The sequence below is a fragment of the Amblyraja radiata genome, chromosome 11 (genome assembly GCF_010909765.2).
Source record: "Amblyraja radiata isolate CabotCenter1 chromosome 11, sAmbRad1.1.pri, whole genome shotgun sequence".
In the NCBI taxonomy this organism is placed as follows: Eukaryota; Metazoa; Chordata; class Chondrichthyes; order Rajiformes; family Rajidae; genus Amblyraja; species Amblyraja radiata.
In genome coordinates, this window is record NC_045966.1 from 4,225,164 (window position 1) to 4,246,880 (window position 21,717).

General features: G+C 49.6%; 1 protein-coding gene across 5 annotated transcripts in view; it reads left to right on the forward strand.

Moving 5' to 3' along the window:
- Window positions 1–21,717, forward strand: part of tenm2 (teneurin transmembrane protein 2) — a 1,259,968-nt gene that overhangs the window by 1,063,291 nt on the left and 174,960 nt on the right. For 4 of the 5 annotated variants that reach the window (XM_033029203.1, XM_033029204.1, XM_033029205.1 and 1 more), the window contains one exon: window positions 2,986–3,102. The exons of the other annotated variant lie outside the window; for it this stretch is intronic. In XM_033029203.1, coding sequence (XP_032885094.1) covers window positions 2,986–3,102 — 117 coding nt within the window. The remainder of the gene's footprint in view (window positions 1–2,985; window positions 3,103–21,717) is intronic. 5 annotated transcript variants of the gene reach the window in all.

Here is a 21,717-nt window from a genome sequence, read left to right on the forward strand (position 1 = left end):
ACCCTGTACAACTGCAGTAGAACCTCCCTGCTCCTAAACTCAAATCCTTTTGCTATGAACCTTGGGCGGCACGGTGGCGCAGCGGTAGAGTTATTGCCTCACAGCGCCAGAGACCCGGGTTCGATCCCGACTACGGGCGCTCTCTGTATGGAGTTTGTACCTTCTCCCCGTGACCCGCGTGGGTTTTATCCGAGATCTATGGTTTCCTCCCACACACCAAGGATGATCAGTTTTATAGGTTAATCGGCTTAGTATAAATGTATATTATCCCTAAGTAGACACAAAAAGTTGGAGTAACTCAGCGGGTGAGGCAGCATCTCGGGGGAGAAGGAATGGGCGATGTTTCGGATTTATTTATAAAAAATGGACTAATTCAGTCTGAAGAAGGGTCTCGACCCGAAACGTCACCCATTCCTTCTCTCCAGAGATGCTGCCTCACCCGCTGAGTTACTCCAGCATTTTGTGTCTACCTTCGATTTAAACCAGTACTTTCTTACATACATTGCCCCTTGTGTGTGTAGGATAGTGTTAGTGTGCGGGGATCGCTGGTCGGTGCGGACTCGGTGGGCCGAAGGGCCTGTTTACACGCTGTTTCACTAAACTAAACTAAACTAAACTAAACGCTTTTCACCTCCAGCTTTCGTCCCCATTGCATGAAGTCGGGGCTAATCTTACTGCCTCTTCAGGCCAGAGGTTCTTGGCTGACCCAGCAACCTCACACTCCCTTGCTTGTGTGTGCGGATATTAGCGTTGGTGTGTGTTTCCTTTAGAGATACAGCTTGGAGACGGGCACTTGTGTCGGCGCTGACCAGCGATCACCCCGTGCACGAGCACTCTCATAAACGCACCAGGGACAATTTACAATCTTTTACCAAAGGCAATTAACCTGGAAACGTCTTTGTAGTGTGGGAGGAAACCGGAGCACCCGGAGAAAACCCGCGCAGGTCACGGGGAGAACGCGCAAACTCCGTACAGACAGCACCCGCGGTCAGGGTCAAAGCTGGGGCTCTGGCTCCGTGAGGCAGTAGCTCTACTGCTGCTCCACCGTGCCGCCCAGAACGCGCGCACGTGTGTATGTGATACGTCACCGAAACTTCCTTCCACGCTGACCAATGATCACCCGTTCAAGCTCGTTCTATGTTATCTCACTTTCTCATCCACCCCCTACTCTAAACTCAATTTACAGAGGGCCAATTAAACAACAAACCTGCACGTCTTTGGAATGTGGAAGGAAACCCACGAGGTCACAGGGAGAACGTGCAAACTCCACACAGGCAGCACCCGAGGTCAAGATCAAAACCGGGTCTCTGGTGCTGTGAGGCAGCAACTCTACCGCTGCGCCACCGTGCCGCTTTATCGTGAAGATCCAAACTTGGGGGGGTCTTGACACTGAACACAGCAAGACTTAAAGTTCAGACACAGAGCGGGTCAGGCAGCATCTGTGGAGAACATGGATAGGTGACGTTTCACAGAGTGCTGGAGTAACTCAGCTGGTCAGGCAGCATCTGTGGAGAACATGGATAGGTAGAATTAAGAGTTGGGACCTTTCTTCAAACTGATGGCACCTACCCCTGTCCTTCAGAGATGCCGGAACAAAGAAGGGGAGACGCTGGTTTACAAAACGAGGTGGAACTGTGAGTCTGACGTCCTGATCAGTCTGACACGAAACGCTGCCTATCCACGTTCTACTGAGATGCTGCCTGACCCGCTGAGCTACTCCAGCACTTCGTATCTTCTCCACAAGATAGACACAACAAAGTTGGATGAACTCAGCGGGTCAGACAGCATCTCTGGAGAAAAGGACACCCAGTTACTCCAGCTTTTTGCAGCAATCTTCGGTTCAAACCAGCATCTGCAGGGTCTCGACCCGAAACGTCGCCCATTCCTTCTCTCCAGAGATGCTGCCTCACCCGCTGAGTTGCTCCAGCATTTTGTGTCTATCTGTACCTCCGTCCTGCACACATTCTGTTCCCCATAATGTCACCGCAAATTGGAGGAGCAGCTCCTCGTATTTCGCTTGGGCAGTTTACACCCCAGCGGTATGAACATTGACTTCTCCAATTTCAGGTAGTCCCTGCTTTCTCCCTCTTTCCCCTCCCCTTCCCAGCTCTCCCACAGCCCACTGTCTCCGCCTCTTCCTTTCTTCTTCCCATCACCCCCCCACCCCCCCCCCCCACATCAGCCTCGACCCTTTAAGAATAAGGAGTAAGCCATTTAGAACGGAGGAAACACTTTTTCTCACAGAGAGCGGTGAGTCTGTGGAATTCTCTGCCTCAGAGGGCGGTGGAGGCCGGTTCTCTGGATGCTTTCAAGAGAGAGCTAGCTAGGGCTCTTAAAAATAGCGGAGTCAGGGGGTATGGGGAGAAGGCAGGAACGGGGTACTGATTGGGGATGATCAGCCATGATCACATTGAATGGTGGTACTGGCTCGAAGGGCCGAATGGCCTACTCCTGCACCTATTGTCTATTGTCTATTGACCCGAAAAGTCGCCTATTTCCTTCGCTCCACCGATGCTGCCTCACCCGCTGAGTTTCTCCAGCATTTTTGTCTACCTTATGTTCCCCAGAGATCAGTTCAGTTTGGTTTAGTTTACCGTCACGCGTACCGAGGTGCGGCGAAAAGCTGCCGATCCTTGCGTGCTAACCCTGCCTGACCGGCTGAGCTATTCCAGCACTTTATGCCTTCCCCAGAGACGCTGCCTGACCCGCTGAGTTTCTCCAGCCCTTTGCTGTGAGCCGGCTCCTGCAGTTGTGACTGAGGTTTCTCTTTTTACTGCAGCATGTAATCCACTACCAAAACCGCGAGGATCAATAATCCAGTGGTTCACTGCTGATCAGTAACTGCATCTCGGCACTTACAGTGACCAATAGTCAACTGGGCATTGCAATGAAATAGAACAGTCATTCTATAGTAGACTTAGCGTTAAGTGCCATCTAAATATTAATGCGCACTTTTAATATTTTTCCCTCCCTTCCCTACTGAAGCAATGCACCTCCTTGACTTGAACTGGCATCTACAACCAACTGATGGACAGATCTTTAGGAATGGCGTGGGAACAGGAGACGCAAGTGATGTAACAATAGCACCATCTGCTGGCCGAGGTAAAATCTGTTTGGCGTGTTCGATAATAACTAAAGTGCCTGTCCCACTGTACAAGCTACTTCAAAAGTTGTCCCGAGTTTCCCCCGATTCGAACTCGGAGAATTACGGTAATAGCCGTTCCTAGGTACTCAGGGCTCTCGTGGACATTTTTTCACAGTGCCGAAAAAACGTCACGACGTTCCGCGTTTCCCGAGTACCTGCGTTTAGCGTTACGAGCCGCTACGAGACATCCATGAGCTCCGACGTAGCCGCTACGTACATTCTACCTACTTACCACGAGTTTGGCTTTTTTTTTAAACTCGGGAGAGCTCTAGAATGACCTCGTACAGTGGGACAGGCCCCTTAACTGAAAGTGCCTGGTGTCCCACTTGCCGATTTTTTTTCGGCGACTGCCGGTGTCGTATTAGTGTCGCCAAAAGATTTTGAACGTTTTCAAAATCCAGCGGCGATGAGGAAAATGTCGCGACACTTGAAAAAAACACCGCGCGCGTCAATACGTTGCCACCGCCGCGAATTTTTCGGGGATCTGATACGTCAGTCAATGATGCCGGTGGTCGCTGAAAAAAATCGGCCAAGTGGGACAGGCCCTTAACTGCGCTCTGCTCGATCCCCGCTTGCTTTACGGCACGGTTAAAAGTTTATCGTTTCTCTCTCCCTCTCTTGTTCTTCTGCAGTCAAATAACCTTCTCTTTCCCCACTCCACCAGAACTAGGAACTCCCCCTTCCCTCCCTCCCTGACCACTGTCCCACCAGAAAAAAACACGCCTTGGGCACTTAGTTTAGCTCAACTTAGGGACGCAGCGCGGAAACAGGCCCTTCGGCCCACCGTGACCGTGCCGACCAGCGATCCCCCCCCCCCCCCACCCTAACACTATCCTACACACACTAGGGACAATTTACAATTATACTCAGCCAATTTAGCCTGCAAACCTGCACGTATTTGGAGTGTAGGAGGAAACCGGAGCACCCGGAGAAAACCCACGCGGGTCACGGGGAGAAATCCGTGCAGACAGCTCCCGTGGTCAGGATCGAACCCAGGTCTCTGACGCTGTAAGGCAGCAACTCTACCGCTGCCATGTTGCACCCCCCCCCCCAGATCACCTGTACCCGCCTATCATTAGACACAAAGAACTGCAGATGCTGAATTACATAAAGGACACAAAGTACTGGAGTAACACAGCGGGTCAGGTCGTACTGCTGGAGAATATGGTGAATAAGTGTAGGCTGCATATGGTGAATAAGTGAAGAAGGGTCTCGACCCGAAACGTCACCCATTCCTTCTCTCTCCAGAGATGCTGCCCGTCCCGCTGAGTTACTCCAGCATTTTGTGCCTATCTTTGGTGTAAACCAACATCTGCAGTTCCTTCCGGCACAAACCTGCTGATGAGGCTTGAAATTGGGACAAACAAGACAGATCTCATTTCTTTCCTTCCTATGCAAAAGTAATAAATATTTTAGAACGATGCAGCATTTTTTTTTTTTGCATACGATACGCTTGCCTTCGAACAATCGACCAGAAGAGTCAGGAAGTCATGATGTAGCTTTATGGGGCTTTGGTGAGGTTGCATTTGGAGTACATCGCACTCAGTCCTGGTTGCACCCAGCATAGGATGCGGAGGCTGTGGAGAGGATGCAGAGGAATCTGGAGGTGTTTTTTGTTTGTTTTTAGTTTTGTTTATCGTCATGTGTACCGAGGTACAGTGAAAAGCTTATTGTCAGGGTCGGCAAATGATCAAAATCTTATTCCCAGGATGGAAATATCAAATATTAGAGGGATAGCTGTAAAGTTAGAGGAGCAATGTTTAAAGATATGTAAAGGGCCTGTCCCACTAATGCCCCTGTCCCACTTAGGAAACCTGAACGGAAACCTCTGGAGACTTTGCGCCCCACCCAAGATTTCCGTGCGGTTCCCGCAGGTTGCAGGTGGTTGCCGGAGGTTGCAGGTAGTGGAAGCAGGTAGGGAGACTGACAAAAACCTCCGGGAACCACACGGAAACCTTGGGTGGGGCGCAAAGTGTCCAGAGGTTTCCGTTCAGGTTGCCTAAGTGGGACAGGGGCATTAGGCTAGTTTTAGGCGATTATTCATAGTCATAGACCCCCCCCCCCCTTCGACATAAAATTGGAAATAGAATCATTACTTTATCACCAAAAAATAACCAAGTCAGCAGCAGCGACAACCTACGTTAACCTGGCGACAACTACGACAACACCTACGTCAGGAGAAGTCAAGCTTCGCTCATTGGCGTCAAACCCACTGTCGCCGACTGTCTCCGAAAATGTTTCAACGTGTTGAAAATCCAGCGGCGACCAGAAAGACGCTACGACTCTTTGGGCGACTGAGGAGACGACTCACGACCGTACAGGCGACACCCCGGCAACCACGTGGCGACAGCCTAGTCGCCTGTAGTCGCCTAAAAAATCGCCCAAGTGGGACGGGCCCATGGAGCAAGGTTTTTACTCAAGAGGGTGGTGGGTGCCTGGAACGCGCTGCCAGATATGATAGTGGCGTATAAGAGGCTTTTGGACCGGCACGTGGATGTGCAGGGACGGAGGGATATGGATCACGTGCAGGCAGATGAGAGATGGTCTTTGCATCGAGTTGGGCACGGATATTGTGGGCCGAATGGCCTGTTCCCGTGCTGTAACAGTCCATGTTCTAAAACCCAGGCATGTCGGCTTTGGGGTGTAAATGCACGCAGCCACAACTAGAAGTGACCCTTTCTGAGCCAGTACTATAATGCAAACCTTTATTCAGTGTGTACTGGTACTTCTCCCCAACTGTCCCGTATTAGCTGGGACATCCCGTATATTGGGCTAAATTGGTTTGTCCCGTACGGGACGGCCCTTGTCCCGTATTTGACCGCTACTACTCGGGTCGAGGGGACTGTCGGGTCGGAGCGCCGCGTCCAGCCCCGCCTCACCCGTCTCGACGTAGTGCAGCCCATGGAGTGCAGCAACAGCATCAGCAGCGCCAGCAGCAGCAGCGCCTCGCCCGTGGCCCCATCGTTCGGTCGGCAGCCCGGCCAGCTGTCCGACCTTCGGACCTTCGCTCACCGCCGACAACACCACCACCACCCCTCCTTCTCACGGCCGATCATCGGTTCATGAGTTGGACGGAGCGCTGGACTCGGGCCCAAAACTCCTCAGCTGGCCCTGCCGGCTGGGCTTTGTGTGCAGTCCAGCACCCGGGGCCAACTCTTCATTCACCCAGCCACGGCCCAGTCGGTCAACGAATGGCCGTCGGGAATTTGTCCCGTATTTTGACCTTTTGTCCCTTATTTAGGAGTGAGAAAGTTGGCCACCCAAATTGTGAGCCGCCTTTTATTTAGTCATCTCTTTGTCTTAATTGTTAGAAATATTTCTTTTAAAACTCGAACAAAGCAACAACTTGTTCAGCTGCTGCTGATGCCACAAGAAAATTACGGATCTTGGATTCCATTGAACATATTATTATCCCAGGCCTATTGTAGTATTTAAGCTACACACAAACCCAGGCCTAATTAAATGTTTTGGCTGCAGAGAATTGGGAGCTCTTGTTTAGCCTCTCCTATTTACACCTTTTTCTCCGCTTTACTGCAACTAATGCCCCTGTCTCACTTAGGAAACCTGAACGGAAACCTCTGGAGACTTTGCGCCCCACCCAAGGTTTCCGTGCGGTTCCCGGAGGTTTTTGTCAGTCTCCCTACCTGCTTCCACTACCTGCAACCTCCGGCAACCACCTGCGACCTCCGGGAACCGCACGGAAACCTTGGGTGGGGCGCAAAGTCTCCAGAGGTTTCCGTTCAGGTTTCCTAAGTGGGACAGGGGCATTACTTTAATCCGATGCTTGACACAAAAAGCTGGAGTAACTCAGCGGGACTGGCAGCATCTCTGGAGAGAAGGGACGGGTGATGTCTTGGGTTGAGACCCTGCTTCAGACCCGAAACGTCGCCCTTTCCTTTTCTCCAGAGAAGCTGTCTGACACGCTGAGTTACTCCAGCATTTTGTGTCTATCTGCGGTTTAAACCAGCACCTGCAGTTCCTTCACGGACATTAATCCGATGCTGCTCCGCTCTCCGCTACTGTACTTGTTGAGGTCATTGCTCCAAGGGTTTTGGGTGGCACGGTGGCGCAGCGGTAGAGTCGATTGCCTCACAGCGCCAGAGTCCCAAGTTCGATCCTGACTACGGGCGCTGTCTGCACGGAGTTTGCACGTTCTCCCCGTGACCCGCGCGGGTTTTCTCCGGGTGCCACGGTTTCCTCCCACACATTCCAAAGACGTTCAAGTTTGTAGGTGAATTGGCTTCGGTAAAATTGTAAATTGTCCCTAGTGTGCGTCGGATTGTGCTAGTGTACGGGGGGATCGCTGGTTGGCGCCGACTCGTTGGGCCGAATGGCCTGTTTCCGCGCTGTGTCTCTAAATTCAAAAGTCCAAAGGTCTTATTATACATGAGTTCAATCACGTCATGCACAAGTAAAATAGTGAAAACTACCAGAGGGCTGAATAAATTATAATCCCAGATAAAGTGCAGATTAAAAAAAGTGCACAAGTCACAGTGAGGTTGGTTGAGAGATCTGAATAACTCCCTTAGCTTATGAGAGGACTGTTCAGTAGTCCAATAACAGCAGGGAAGAAGCTGTTCCTGAATCTGGCTTCTGTACCTTCTGCCTGACAGGAGGGGGGGGGAGGGAACTTGGTTTAACTGGTTCTTGATTACGTTGGCTGCTTTCCCGAGGCAGCGTGAAGTGTAGATGGAGACTTTCCACTTTCCTGCGGCCTTGGGCAGAGCAGTTGCCAAACCAAGCTGTGATGCATCCTCACAGATCGGCACAAAGTGCTGGAGTAACTCAGCAGGTCAGGCAGCACCTATCCATGTTCTCCAGAGATGCTGCCTGACCCGCTGAGTTACTCCAGCATTCTGTGAAACGTCACCTATCCATGTTCTCCACAGATGCTGCCTGACCCGCTGAGTTACTCCAGCACTCTGTGAAACGTCACCTATCCATGTTCTCCACAGATGCTGCCTGACCCGCTGAGTTACTCCAGCACTCTGTGAAACGTCACCTATCCATGCTCTCCACAGATGCTGCCTGACCCGCTGAGTTTCTCCAGCACTCTGTTTAGTTTAGTTTAGAGATACAGCGCGGAAACAGCCCTTTTAGCCCACCGAGTCCGCACCGACCAGCGATCCCCGCACACTAACACTATCCTACACACACTGGGGACAATTTACATTTATACCAAGCCAATTAACCTACAAACCTGCACGTCTTTGGAGTGTGGGAGGAAACCGGAGATCTCGGAAAAAACCCACGCAGGTCACGGGGAGAACGTGCAAACTCCGTACAGACAGCATCGAACCAGGGTCTCTGGCACTGTGCGCCATTGTGCGGGGGCGATGCCATCATTTGTGTCTATCTTCGGTATAAACTAGCATCTGCAGTTCCTTCCTGTGCATTCAGATCGGATGCTTCCTATAGCGCATCTATAGGAGTTGGTGAGAGGATGGCCTCACCACCCTCCGCCCCTGTAGTCACTGACATCGGCCCTTGGTTTCCCCATCTAAAATTCCCCAAGTCCTTTATCAACCCTTCCCAATCAATAGACAATAGACAATAGGTGCAGGAGTAGGCCATTCGGCCCTTCGAGCCAGCACCGCTATTCAATGTGATCATGGCTGATCATCCCCAATCAGTACCCCGTTCCTGCCTTCTCCCCATATCCCCTGACTCCGCTATCTTTAAGAGCCCTATCTGGCTCTCTCTTAAAAGCATCCAGAGAACCTGCCTCCACCGCCCTCTGAGGCAGAGAATTCCACAAACTCACAACTCTCTGTGAGAAAAAGTGTTTCCTCGTCTCCGTTCTAAATGGCTTACTCCTTATTCTTAAACTGTGGCCCCTGGTTCTGGACTCCCCCAACATCGGGAACATGCTTCCTGCCTCTAGCGTGTCCAAGCCCTTTACAATCTTATATGTTTCAATGAGATTCCCTCTCATCCTTCTAAACCCCAGAGTGTACAAGCCCAGCTGCTCCATTCTCTCAGCATATGACAGTCCCGCCATCCCGGGAATTAACCTTGTAAACCTACGCTGCACTCCCTCAATAGCAAGAATGTCCTTCCTCAAATTAGGGGACTAAAACTGCACACAATACTCCAGGTGTGGTCTCACTAGGGCTCTGTACAACTGCAGAAGGACCTCTGCGCTCCTATATTCGATTCCTCTTGTGATAAAGGCCAACATGCCATTCGCTTTCTTCACTGCCTGCTGTACCTGCATGCTTACTTTCATTTGATATCCTCGACCCTGGGATGGTTCCTCCAAGTTCCCATCTCCTCTCTCTCTCACTCAGACATCCACACCTGGCTGGCAGGGGTTAGGAGGGAGAGATCGATCAGCCGTGATTGAATGGCGGAGTAGACTCGATGGGCCGAACGGCCTGATTCTGCTCCTATCTCTAATGAACTCACGAACCTTCAGCTAAGCTCTAATGTTATTAATCGTATCCTCTCTACCCTGCCCCACGTTTCTCAGAGCGGGTATAATGTGTTCTTTGGCTCAGAGTCAATTCTGGTCACATTATGCTGTCTTTAAGCACAATCGGAAGTAGTCTTACATTAGAGCCTTGATAATTGCCGGTTGCGTTTGTTTTCAACATAATTGCTGGACTTCAGCTTGCCATTCTCACCAGCCATCACTCACCAGGTTCACAAGGCTCACCGCTGCTTGAATTGATCACAATGGTCCTCACATGGAGATGGATCAAGTTACACTTTACGGCTGATTTGTTACCCGCTCAGTTCATGCATATATGTTGATTTATTTAATAGCTCCTTTCCAAAGCAATGTTCTAAATCACCACTCTCTCCGATATTTAGAATAACTAATGTCGATGAATATTTCAGCTGGAGAGTTGGTCATTCTTTAAGGCCTCCGACAGCCACGTACGCGGAGGGTACGAACAGAACGCAAAGCGCTGGAGGAACTCAGCGGGTCAGGCAGCGTCTGTGGAGGGAAATAGACAGACGCTGGGTCAGAATGTTGGAGTAACTCAGCGGGACAGGCAGCATCTCTGGAGAGAAGGAATGGGTGACGTTTCGGGCGATCAGGACCCTTCGTCAGACCGATTCTTCATTTGATCATAACTTCTTAAGTTCTAGGAGCAGAATAAGGCCATTCAGCCCATCAAGTCTACTCCGCCATTCAATCTCGGCTGATCTATCTTTCCCTCTCAACCCCATTCTCCTGCATTCACCCCGTAACCCCTGACACCCGTACTAATCAAGAGTGTGTCACTCTCCGCCTTAAAAATATCCATTGACTTGGCCTCCACAGCGCCAGAGACCTGGGTTCGATCCCAACTGCGGGTGCTGTCTGCACGGAGTTTGCACGTTCTCCCCGTGACCTGCGTGGGTTTTCTCCGGGTGCTCCGGTTTCCTCCCACTCTCCAAAGACGTGCGGGTTTGTAGGTTAATTGGCTTCGGTAAAAATTGTAAATTGTCCCTAGTGTGTGTAGGATAGTGTTAGTGTGCGGGGATTGCTGGTCCGCGCGGACTCGGTGGGGCAGAAGGTACTGTTTCCGTGCCGTGTCTCCAAAGTCTAAAGTAAAGTAAGCTGACAACTCAGTCCCATCAGCTTCGACTGCTCTTTAGCTTGCGTTTAACACCAAGCCAGCGGCGCCTGTATGGAACACAGTGACTGAAGGCGACAATTCACATCATAGATCTGGGCGTCAAAATGTCACTGCACACGGGAAAGTGAGCTTACAAGGCCTTCAGCCGCAGACTGCGAGTCGTGTAGCCCATCAGAAGAGAACGTGATTGCTCTGAGCAGGAATAAACTCTATCCGTGACAAAGGAATTGGCTTCGTTAAGCCCCTGTCCCACATTCCCGAGTTACTCACAAATTCTCCCGAGTTTTCCCCTCTCGGAGAATGTCCGTAGCGAGTCCATAGATGTCTCGTAGCGGCTCGTAATGCCAGCCATGGGTACTCGGGGCATCTGGTACGTCGGGATGTTTTTTCAGCATGTTGAAAAATGTCCTCAAGTAAAAAAAAATAGCCCCGAGTACCTGCGGCTGGCATCTCCGTGTTTGAATCAAGGGGAAAACTTGTGAGTAACTCAGGAAAGTGGGACAGGGGCTTCACTTATTGCTGTGGTGCCTCTGTAAGCAAGGGCAGTAAGTGTGAGGAGATGGCGCCTTGTAGGTGGTGAATGCCCACAGAATCGTACAATCCTAAGCAGCTCCGACTCTTCTTTCTAGCTAGAACATTGATAGAACTTCGAAGAGCACAGCACAATGTCTGAAGAAGGGTCTCGGCCCGAAACGTCACCCGTTCCCTCTCTCCAGAGTTGCTGCCTGTCCCGCTGAGTTACTCCAGCGCTTTGTATCTATCTTCGGTGTAAACCAGCATCTGCAGTTCCTTCCTGCACAAGGACAGGCCCTTCGGCCCACAATGTCTGTGCTGAGCATGATGCCAAGAGTTCCGTTTAGTTTACTGTCACATGTAGGGAGGTGAAGTGAAAAGCTTTTTGTTGCGTGTTTACCAGTCAGTGGAAAGACTGTATATGATTACAATTGAGGCATTCACAGTGTACAGGTGCATGATAAAGGGCCTGTCCCACTGTCACGAGTTATTCATGAATTCTCCCGAGTTTTCCCCATTGATTCAAACTCGCAGAATGTTCGTAGCGGGTCCGTGGGAGTCCGTAGATATATCGGAGCGGCTCGTAATGCCAGCCGTAGGTATATGTTAAGTCGGGACGCTTTTTCCAGCCCATTGAAAAATGTCCACGAGTAAACAAATAGTCGGGATGAAAGAAGTTGCAACTTCTTACTCGTAAGGAGGGCATCGAAATAGTCGTGGGAATTCGTGGACATACTCGTAGGAGTTTGTGAACATAGTCGTGGAAGGTCGTAGGAGTTCGTAGATTGCCACGATCTTGATTATTGTTTTAGCTCCTTTAAACTTGGCAGAGGTTTTCAATTAAGTCCTGAAAGTGGGACAGGCCCTTTAGGGAATAAAAGCGTGGAGGGATTGTACTGTGAGTGTATGGATCTGCTTCCGTGGCTGACGCCCATATAGTTGGCATCTTGGAAGCTCCGGAGAACATGGATATGTGACGTTTCGGGACAGGACCCTGGGAAATGTTACCTGTAATGTCTTCTGTCTGACCCTGTTGTGGCTCGCACAACGGATACACCAACACCATCTTGCAAGAAGAGTGCACTTCCAACAACTAACAGAAACTTCTAGAAGGTCAATTGATCTCAGTCACGAGGCACTGGCCAACTCGCCATCTTGTACTCCTGGCCTCAAGGGGCACTGGCATTTACATTACATTAAGGGCCGGTCCCACGAGCATGCGACTCCATGCGGCAAGCGCGACCTAACGTGGTCGCTTGAGCCGTACGGCCTCGCGGGGCCGGTCCCACTTCGATCGCCGGAGCCGTATGGAGTTGTGCGGAGCTGGTCCCGACATCGCGCGGGGCTCTGAAAAGCTGACCGTGTTCAAAAATTCCGCGCGGCAACGCCCTGCCGGCTCGCAGCCACCTCGACGCCGTACGCACAGCCTCGACGGGCGTGCGCAGCGTCTTGACCCCGTACGCACCGTCTCGACGCCGTACATCACGCGCGAACTTCCCGCGGACTTCGCTCGAACTTCACGTCACTCACTCGACCTCCGTGCGGACCCCGCTTCTGGTTTGGTCGCGCTCGCCGCATGCAGGCGCATGCTGGTGGGACAGGCCCTTTACATTTCCCCCTTCAACTTTGTGTACGTCCACGACATATAAATGACAATACAGCACCATTACAGTCTGAAGAAGGGTCGAGACCCGAAACGTTGCCTATTTTCTTCGCTCCTGAGATGCTGCCTAACCCACTGAGTTTCTCCAACATTTTAGTCTACCCACAGTATTATTAAAGCCATTTAGAGATGGCTTCATTTAATTCAGCAGAACATTTGTTCATTTCCCATATATTTTCCTTCAGTAGTCTTTTGCATTCGATTTAAATTCTGCTTATGTGCTTTAATATCCACATAAAGTTTTACATGAGAATCAATTAAGAGTGCTGCTAGATACATAGAAAATAGGTGCAGGAGTAGGCCATTCGGCCCTTCGAGCCTGCACCGCCATTCAATATGATCATGGCTCATCATCCAACTCAGTATCTCATACCTGCCTTCTCTCCATACCCCCTGATCCTTTTAGCCACAAGGGTCACATCTAACTCCCCCATAAATATAGCCAATGAACTGGCCTCAACTACCCTCTGTGGCAGAGGGTTCCAGAGATTCACCACTCTCTGTGTGAAAAAGTTTCTTCTCATCTCGGTCCTAAAGGATTTCCCCCTTATCCTTAAGCTGTGACCCCTTGTCCTGGACTTCCCCAACATCGGGAACAATCTTCCTGCATCGAGCCTGTCCAACCCCATAAGAATTTTGTACGTTTCTATAAGATCCCCTCTCAATCTCCTAAATTCTAGCGAGTATAAGCCGAGTCTATCCAGTCTTTCTTCATATTAAAGTCATGACATCCCAGGAATCAGTCTGGTGAACCTTCTCTGTACTCCCTCTATGGCAGGAATGTCCTTCCTCAGATTTGGAGACCAAAACTGTACGCAATACTCCAGGTGTGGTCTCACCAAGACCCTGTACAACTGCAGTAGAACCTCCCTGCTCCTATACTCAAATCCTTTTGCTATGAAAGCTAACATACCATTCGCTTTCTTCACTGCCTGCTGCACCTGCATGCCTACTTTCAATGACTGGTGTATCATGACACCCAGGTCTCGCTGCATCTCCCCTTTTCCTAATCGGCCACCTGTTCTCCACTTTCTCAAAACTAAGGACTCTGGCGTTCTGTCTCATTGCCTCTCGCTGTGTCTGGGAGACTGGCTCCTGCCTCTCGCTGCGTCTCGGCACGTCATGTCGTCTGGGGGTGTGGCCCCCGTCTGGGAGACGATTTCTTGCTTCTGGGAGACTGGCTCCTCCGTCTAGGTTTCTCACCGCATCTGGGAGACTGGCTCCTCCGTCTAGGTTAGTCGCATCTGGGAGACTGGCTCCTCCGTCTAGGTTAGTCACGTCTGGGAGACTGGTTCCTCCGTCTAGGTCTATCCCCGGCTATAGGGGTCTATCCTGGGCTACAGGGCTCTATCCTGTGCTGTCTATCTATGTTACATAGAAACATAGAAAATAGGTGCAGGAGTAGGCCATTCGGCCCTTCGAGCCTGCACCGCCATTCAATATGATCATGGCTGATAATCCAACTCAGTATCCTGTACCTGCCTTCTCTCCATACCCCCTGATCCTTTTAGCCACAAGGGCCACATCTAACTCCCCATAAATATAGCCAATGAACTGTGGCCTCAACTACCTTCTGTGGCAGAGAATTCCACAGATTCACCACTCTCTGTGTGAAAAATTACTCCTGTGTTCTCCTGAGAACACTTCCTGAAAAAGTTCTCCTGAAAATGTTCTCCTGAGATGTGTTGGAAGGAACTGCAGATGCCGGTTTACACCGAAGATAGACAGACACAAAAAGCTGGAGCGACTCAACGGGTCAGGCTACAGCTGGGGAGAAAAGGAATAGGTGAGGTTTCGGATCGAGACCCTTCTTCAGACTGAGAGTGGGGGGGAGAGGCCATTGAGCGGTCTGACAAATCAGAGCCGATGACCCAAGATGCTGCCTGGCCCGCTGAGTTACTTTTTTTTCTCCAGTAAAGCAGCATCTGCAGATTGCTGTTATTCCACGATGCCAAGACCACCTTTTAGTAACTCAGAACTTTAACTGTCTTTTGTTTATTTCATTTTTCTTTTTCATGGATGCCATGTTCTTTTGAAGCTTGTTTAAACCAAGGTATTGGCGTTTTAAGCTTCTTCAGCTGAAACGGAGTTCACTTTTTAAATGATAAGAATTATATATCACCACATGGGGGGGGTGGGGGGGGCATCAGGATTTTAGAGGTGAATAGGGGGGGCATGGCCAAAAAAAGGTTGGGAACCACTGCAATAGACAATAGGTGCAGGAGTAGGCCATTTGGCCCTTCGAGCCAGCACCGCCATTCAATGTGATCATGGCTGATCATCCCCAATCAGTACCCAGTTCCTGCAATAGACAATAGACAATAGGTGCAGGAGTACCTCCTCTGGCAGCTCGTTCCATGCACCCACCGCACCGCACCCTCTGAGTGAAAACTAAATTGTCCAGATCTCCCTTCCAATTGCGTGAAGTTTGCAAAAAAAACATGATCAGATTTGCAGGATTTTACTGTAAGTGTTTTTAGAAAGTTTCTGTGGCGATAATTTCTGACTGCTTCAGTTCCTGTGATGTGCTTTGGAAAACGTTAGCATATTCAAGATTGCGCGATTATGGTGACCTGGTTTGTCAGTTATTAATTTATATCATAAATTATTATAAATCATTATATTCAGTACATCCTCGCATCCTTCCATGGAAGGGGGGGGGGGGGGGGGTTGGGTACAATAGATTTATAAAGAGCCTTTCAAGTTTTTCAAGTGTTTAAGAATAAGGAGTAAGCCATTTAGAATGGAGATGAGGAAACTATTTTTCACACGGAGAGTTGTGAGTCTGGTCTGTGGAATTCTCTGCTTCACGGAGGCCGGTTCGCTGGATACTTTCAAGAGAGAGCTAGATAGGGATCTTAAAGATAGCGGAGTCAGGGGATATGGGGAGAAGGCAGGAACGGGGTACTGATTGGGGATGATCAGCCATGATCACATTGAATGGCGGTGCTGGCTCGAAGGGCCAAATGGCCTACCCCAGCTTCTCTATTGTCTATTGTCTATTGTCTATTGAGACGGTTCTTCTGAAACCAAAGATCTCGGAGAAAACCCACGCAGGTCACGGGTAGAACGTACAAACTCCTACAGACAGCGCCCGTAGTCGGGATCGAACCCGGGTGCCTGGTGCTTTAAGGCAGCAACTCTACCGCTGTACAACCGAACTGCGGTCTTTCCATATGAATGTCTGCGGGTGGAATGGATGGGGACAGCCAGTCTGAAGAAGGGTCTCGACCCGAAACGTCACCCATTCCTTCTCTCCAGAGATGCTGCCTGTCCTGCTGAGTTACTCCAGCACTCTGTGAGACGTCACCTATCCATGTTCTCCACAGATGCTGCCTGATCCAGCATCTAGTGTCTATCTTCGGTTTAAACCAGCATCTGCAGTTCCTTCCTACACAAACATAGAATGGCCTGCCCCTAATTCCTAAACTGTGTCCCCTGTTTCAGGTCTCCACCAACATCGGGAACATTTTTTCCTGCATCTAGACATTTTCCTGTCCAATCCCTTAAGAATTTTATATTCCTGTAAGATCCCCACTTATTCTTCTAAATTCCAGTGAATACAAGCCCAGTCGACCCATTCTTTCATCATATGTCAATAGACAATAGGTGCAGGAGGAGGCCATTTGGCCCTTCGAGCCAGCACCGCCATTCATTGTGATCATGGCTGATCGTCCCCAATCAATAACCCATGCCTGCCTTCTCCCCATATCCCTTGATTGCAGATAGGAAACAGATAGGAGTTGGTCTTGGCATCATGTTGGACATGGACATTGTGGGCTGAAGGGCCTGTTCTTGTGCTGTACCGTTCTGTGTTTTATGACTATGTTATTTGCACCTAATTACCACATTGCTGTTGGTAGGAACTTTCTCTGCACAAAGTGTTTGTGGCGTTTCACACATTGCTGCAGCAACCACACATCATTGCCCATAAATATCTTTGGAATAACCTCATACTATCAGAGGTGCTAAATAAATGCAGCTTGATTTCTCCTTTCCCATTCAAGGCAATTGGGCAGCTTCCCTCATTATAAATATAACATTTGCTAATTCTCTGCCATCTCTCATCCAACAAAACCACCCCTTAAAGAATAAAAATGTTTCCATTACACGTATCGGTTTATTTCCTGTCACATGCTGTAGTTTAGTTTAGAGATACAGCGCGGAAACAGGCCCTTCAGCCCACCGAGTCCGCACCGACCAGCGATCCCCGCACACTAACACTACACCTACACACGCTAAGGTTTACATTTACACCAAGCCAATTAACCTACAAACCTGTACGCCTTTGGGGTGTGGGAGGAAAGGGAAGATATCGGAGAAAACCCTCGCAGGTCACGGGGAGAACGTACAAACTCCACCCGTAGTCGGGGTCGAACGCGGGTCTCTGGCACTGTGAGGCAGCAACTCTACCGCTGCGCCACCGTGCACCGAGATACAGCGAAAAACATTGTTCTGCGTGCTCTAATCAGACTGAAGAAGGGTCTCGACCCGAAACGTCACCCATTCCTTCTCTCCAGGGATGCTGCCTGTCCCGCTGAGTTACTCCAGCGTTTTGTGTCTACCTCCGGATTCTTGATGAGTGCGGGTGTCAGGGGTTATGGGGAGAAGGCAGGAGAATGAGGTTGAGAGGAAAAGATAGATCAGCCATGATTGAATGGCGGAGTAGACCTGATGGGCCAGGAAGATGAGCCTAAGTCTGAAGAGGGGTCCCGATCCGAAACATCACCTATTCCTTCGCACCAGAGATGCTGCCTCACCCGCTGAGTTTCTCCAGCATTTTGTGTCTACATTCTTGATTAGCGCAAGTGTCAGAGGAGAAAGCAGGAGAAGGGGTTAGGAGGGAAAGATAGATCAACCACGATTGAATGGCGGAGTAGATGGGCCGAATGGCTTAATTCTGCTCCAATCACATGAACTTCTGAAAGTGCTCAAAGAAGCTGGAGAAACTCAGCGGGTGCAGCAGCATCTATGGAGCGAAGGAAATAGGCAACCTTTCGGGCCGAAACTCAGAAGGAAATAGGCAACGTTTCGGGCCGAAACTCAGAAGGAAATAGGCAACGTTTCGGGCCGAAACTCAGAAGGAAATAGGCAACGTTTCGGGCCGAAACTCAGAAGGAAATAGGCAACGTTTCGGGCCGAAACTCAGAAGGAAATAGGCAACGTTTCGGGCCGAAACTCAGAAGGAAATAGGCAACCTTTCGGGCCGAAACTCAGAAGGAAATAGGCAACGTTTCGGACCGAAACCCGGAAGGGTTTCGGACCGAAACGTTGCCTATTTCCTTCGCTCCATAGATGCTGCTGCACCCACTGAGTTTCTCCAGCATTTTTGTGTACCTTCGATTTTCCAGCATCTGCAGTTCCTTCTTAAATACATGAACTTCTGAACTAGTTTCACTGTTTGTATCCCCTGGTTATCACCTCCACAACCAACAATGGACCATTGTGGGCTCCAAGGCCATCGGTGCTAGCTCTGATTTGTCTAATTCTACTCCCATCACTTATGAACCAAGTTATGTTCACCCTCTGTCTCCTGTGAAGCAGCCAATCTTCTATCCCTGCCAAAGTCACTTATGACGTTTAATGTTCCTCAATAGCCTTTGATGCGGTGCCGTGTCAAATGCATTCCGGAAATCTCAGCGCAAAATATCCATGAGTTTCCCTTAATCCAAGAACTTCAAAGGACTTCGATAAATTGGTCTTGTGAAGTGGAAGTCACATGATTAAATACGCTTTCCCTTTCACAGGATCATGTTGACTTTGCCTAGTTACCTCGATTATTTCTAAATGTCCCGCTGTAACATCTTTAAATATAGCTCCTAACCTTTTCCCAAGGGCAGATGTTAGGCTGACTGTCCCGTGATTTCTGGCATTAAATGCTGGAGCAACTCAGTGGGTCAGGCAGCATATCTGAAAAAATAGAACATACATAGAAAATAGGTGCAGGAGTAGGCCAATAACATTCTTGCTTGCTGCAGCACAACAGAATATGTAAAGATAATAAATAATATAACAAAAACTCAGAAAACATAGAAACATAGAAATTAGGTGCAGGAGGAGGCCATTCGGCCCTTCGAGCCTGCACCGCTATTCAATATGATCATGGCTGATCATCCAACTCAGTATCCCATCCCTGCCTTCTCTCCATACCCCCTGATCCCTTTAGCCACAAGGGCCACATCTAACTCCCTCTTAAATATAGCCAATGAACTGGCCTCAACTACCTTCTGTGGCAGAGAATTCCACAGATTCATCACTCTCTGTGTAGAACATGGATAGGTGACGTTTCACAGAGTGCTGGAGTAACTCAGCGGGTCAGGCAGCATCTGTGGAGAACATGGATAGGTGACGTTTCACAGAGTGCTGGAGTAACTCACAAGTTCACATGTAATAGGAAAGAATTAGGCCATTCGGCCCATCGAGTCTACTCTGCCATTCAATCATGGCTGATCTCTGCTTCGTAATACCATTTTCCTGCCTTCTCCCCATAACCTTTGACATCGTTCTAATCAAGAATTTGTCTACCTCTGCCTTCAAAATATCCACTGACTTGGCCTCCACAGCCCTCTGTGGCAATGGGTTCCACAGATTCACTACCCTCTGACAAGAAGATCCTCCTCATCTTCTTTCTAAAAGAACGCCCTTAAATTCTGAGGCTGTGACCTCTGGTCCTAGACTCTCCCACCAGTGGAAACATCCTCTCCACATCCACTCTATCCAAGCCTTTCACTATTCTGTAAGTATCAATGAGGTCCCCCCCCCTCAACCTTCTAAACTCCAGCGAGTGCAGGCCCAGTGCCGTCAAAAACTCAGCGGGTCTGGCAGCATCTCTGGAGAACATGAATAGTTGATGTTCCGGGTCGAGACCTTTTGGACTGAAGAAGGATCCTAACCAGAAACGTCGCCTACCCATGTTCTCCACAGATGCTGCCTGACCCGCTGAGTTACTCCAGCACTCTGTGAAACGTCACCTATCCACGTTCTCCACAGATGCTGCCTGACCCGCTGAGTTACTCCAGCACTCTGTGAAACGTCACCTATCCATGTTCTCCACAGATGCTGCCTGACCCACTGAGTTATGGTGCAGCAGCATCTATGGAGCTAAGGAAATAGGCAACGTTTCGGGCCGAAATCCTTCTGGAAATAGGCAACGTTTTGGGCCGAAACCCTTACGGGTTTTGGCCCGAAACTTTGCCTATTTCCTTAGCTCCATAGATGCTGCCTGACCCGCTGAGTTACTCCAGCACTCTGTGAAACGTCACCTATCCATGTTCTCCACAGATGCTGCCTGACCCGCTGAGTTACTCCAGCACTTTGTGTCTTTCCCTGATTGAGAAGCATCTGCAGTTCCCTGCTTCTACATGATCCACAGGCACCTCTCTGTCTGACATTCCCATTGTCCCTGCTCCAACGGTTCCGCCTGTCAGTTGCCAGGGACCTGCCGACGGTAATGCATCATTTCTAACAGTGGATCATTTATTTATTTATTTACATTATTTCGCTCCACACCTTTCTTACTTGGAGGAATGTACATCTTCTCAAGGATGACAGATTCTCCTAAGGTCAAAATATAAAATGTCATCTGAACAGTGCCGTGTTATAATCAATTGGTGTCCAGTTCCAGACTGACAAACCACACCGCCCGTCTCTGTAAGGCAAGCGTACAAATGGCAATGACAATGACAGCTGGCCTGTTTCCTAGGTAGCCAGCCAGTGCAAGGGGGGGGATCAGTTCTTTCTTGAGTCTCGGCAGACCCAGTGGTATGAATATTATAGACAATAGGTGCAGGAGTAGCACATTCGGCCCTTCGAGCCAGCACCGCCATTCACTGTGATCACGGCTGATCATCCCCAATCAGTACCCCGTTCCTGCCTTCTCCCCATATCCCCTGACTCCGCTATCTTTAGCAGATGCTTTCAAGAGAGAGCTAGATAGGGCTCAGGGGATATGGGGAGAAGGCAGGAACGGGGTACTGATTGTGGATGATCAGCCATGATCACATTGAATGGCGGTGCTGGCTCAAAGGGCCAAATGGCGTACTCCTGCACCTATTGTCTATTGCCGATTGCCTTTAAGAGCTCCATCTAACTCTCTCTTGAAAGCATCCAGAGAACCGGCCTCCACCGTCTTCTGAGGCAGAGAATTCCACAGATTTACAACTCTCTGGGTGAAAAAGTGTTTCCTCGTCTCCATTCTAAATGGCTTACCCCTTATTTTTAAACTGTGGCCCCTGGTTCTGGATTCCCCCAACGTCGGGAACATGTTTCCTGCCTCTAGTGTGTGTCCGAACCCTTAATAATCTTATATGTTTCAATGAGATACCCTCTCATCCTTCTAAAATGACCTCTATTGATGACCTCTATATTGATTTCTCTAACTTCAAGTAGTCCCTGCGCTCCCTCTCTCTCTCTCCATCCCTCTCTCTCTCACTCTCTCCATCCCTCCCCCACCCAAGTCGCACCAGCTTCTCGTTCTCATCTAGCCCACACCTAACAATGCTCCATTCATTTACTCCATATCTCTCTACGTCACAGTCTATATCTCTCATTTCCCTTTCCCTCTGACTGGTCTGAAGAAGGGTCTCGACCCGAAATGTCATCCATTCCTACTCTCCAGAGATACTGCCCGTCCCGCTGAGTTACTCCAGCACTTTGTGTCTACCTTCGGTGTAAACCAGCATCTGCAGTTCCTTCCGACACAGATATATTGTTTGTTCACCCTGTCAGGTGACTGATTTGAAAATCCGTGTGCAGAGTTTGACCTCTGTTACGATCTCATAATCCTTGTGCAGAGGTCATTTTTATGGCAGAGATGGGCAAATTCT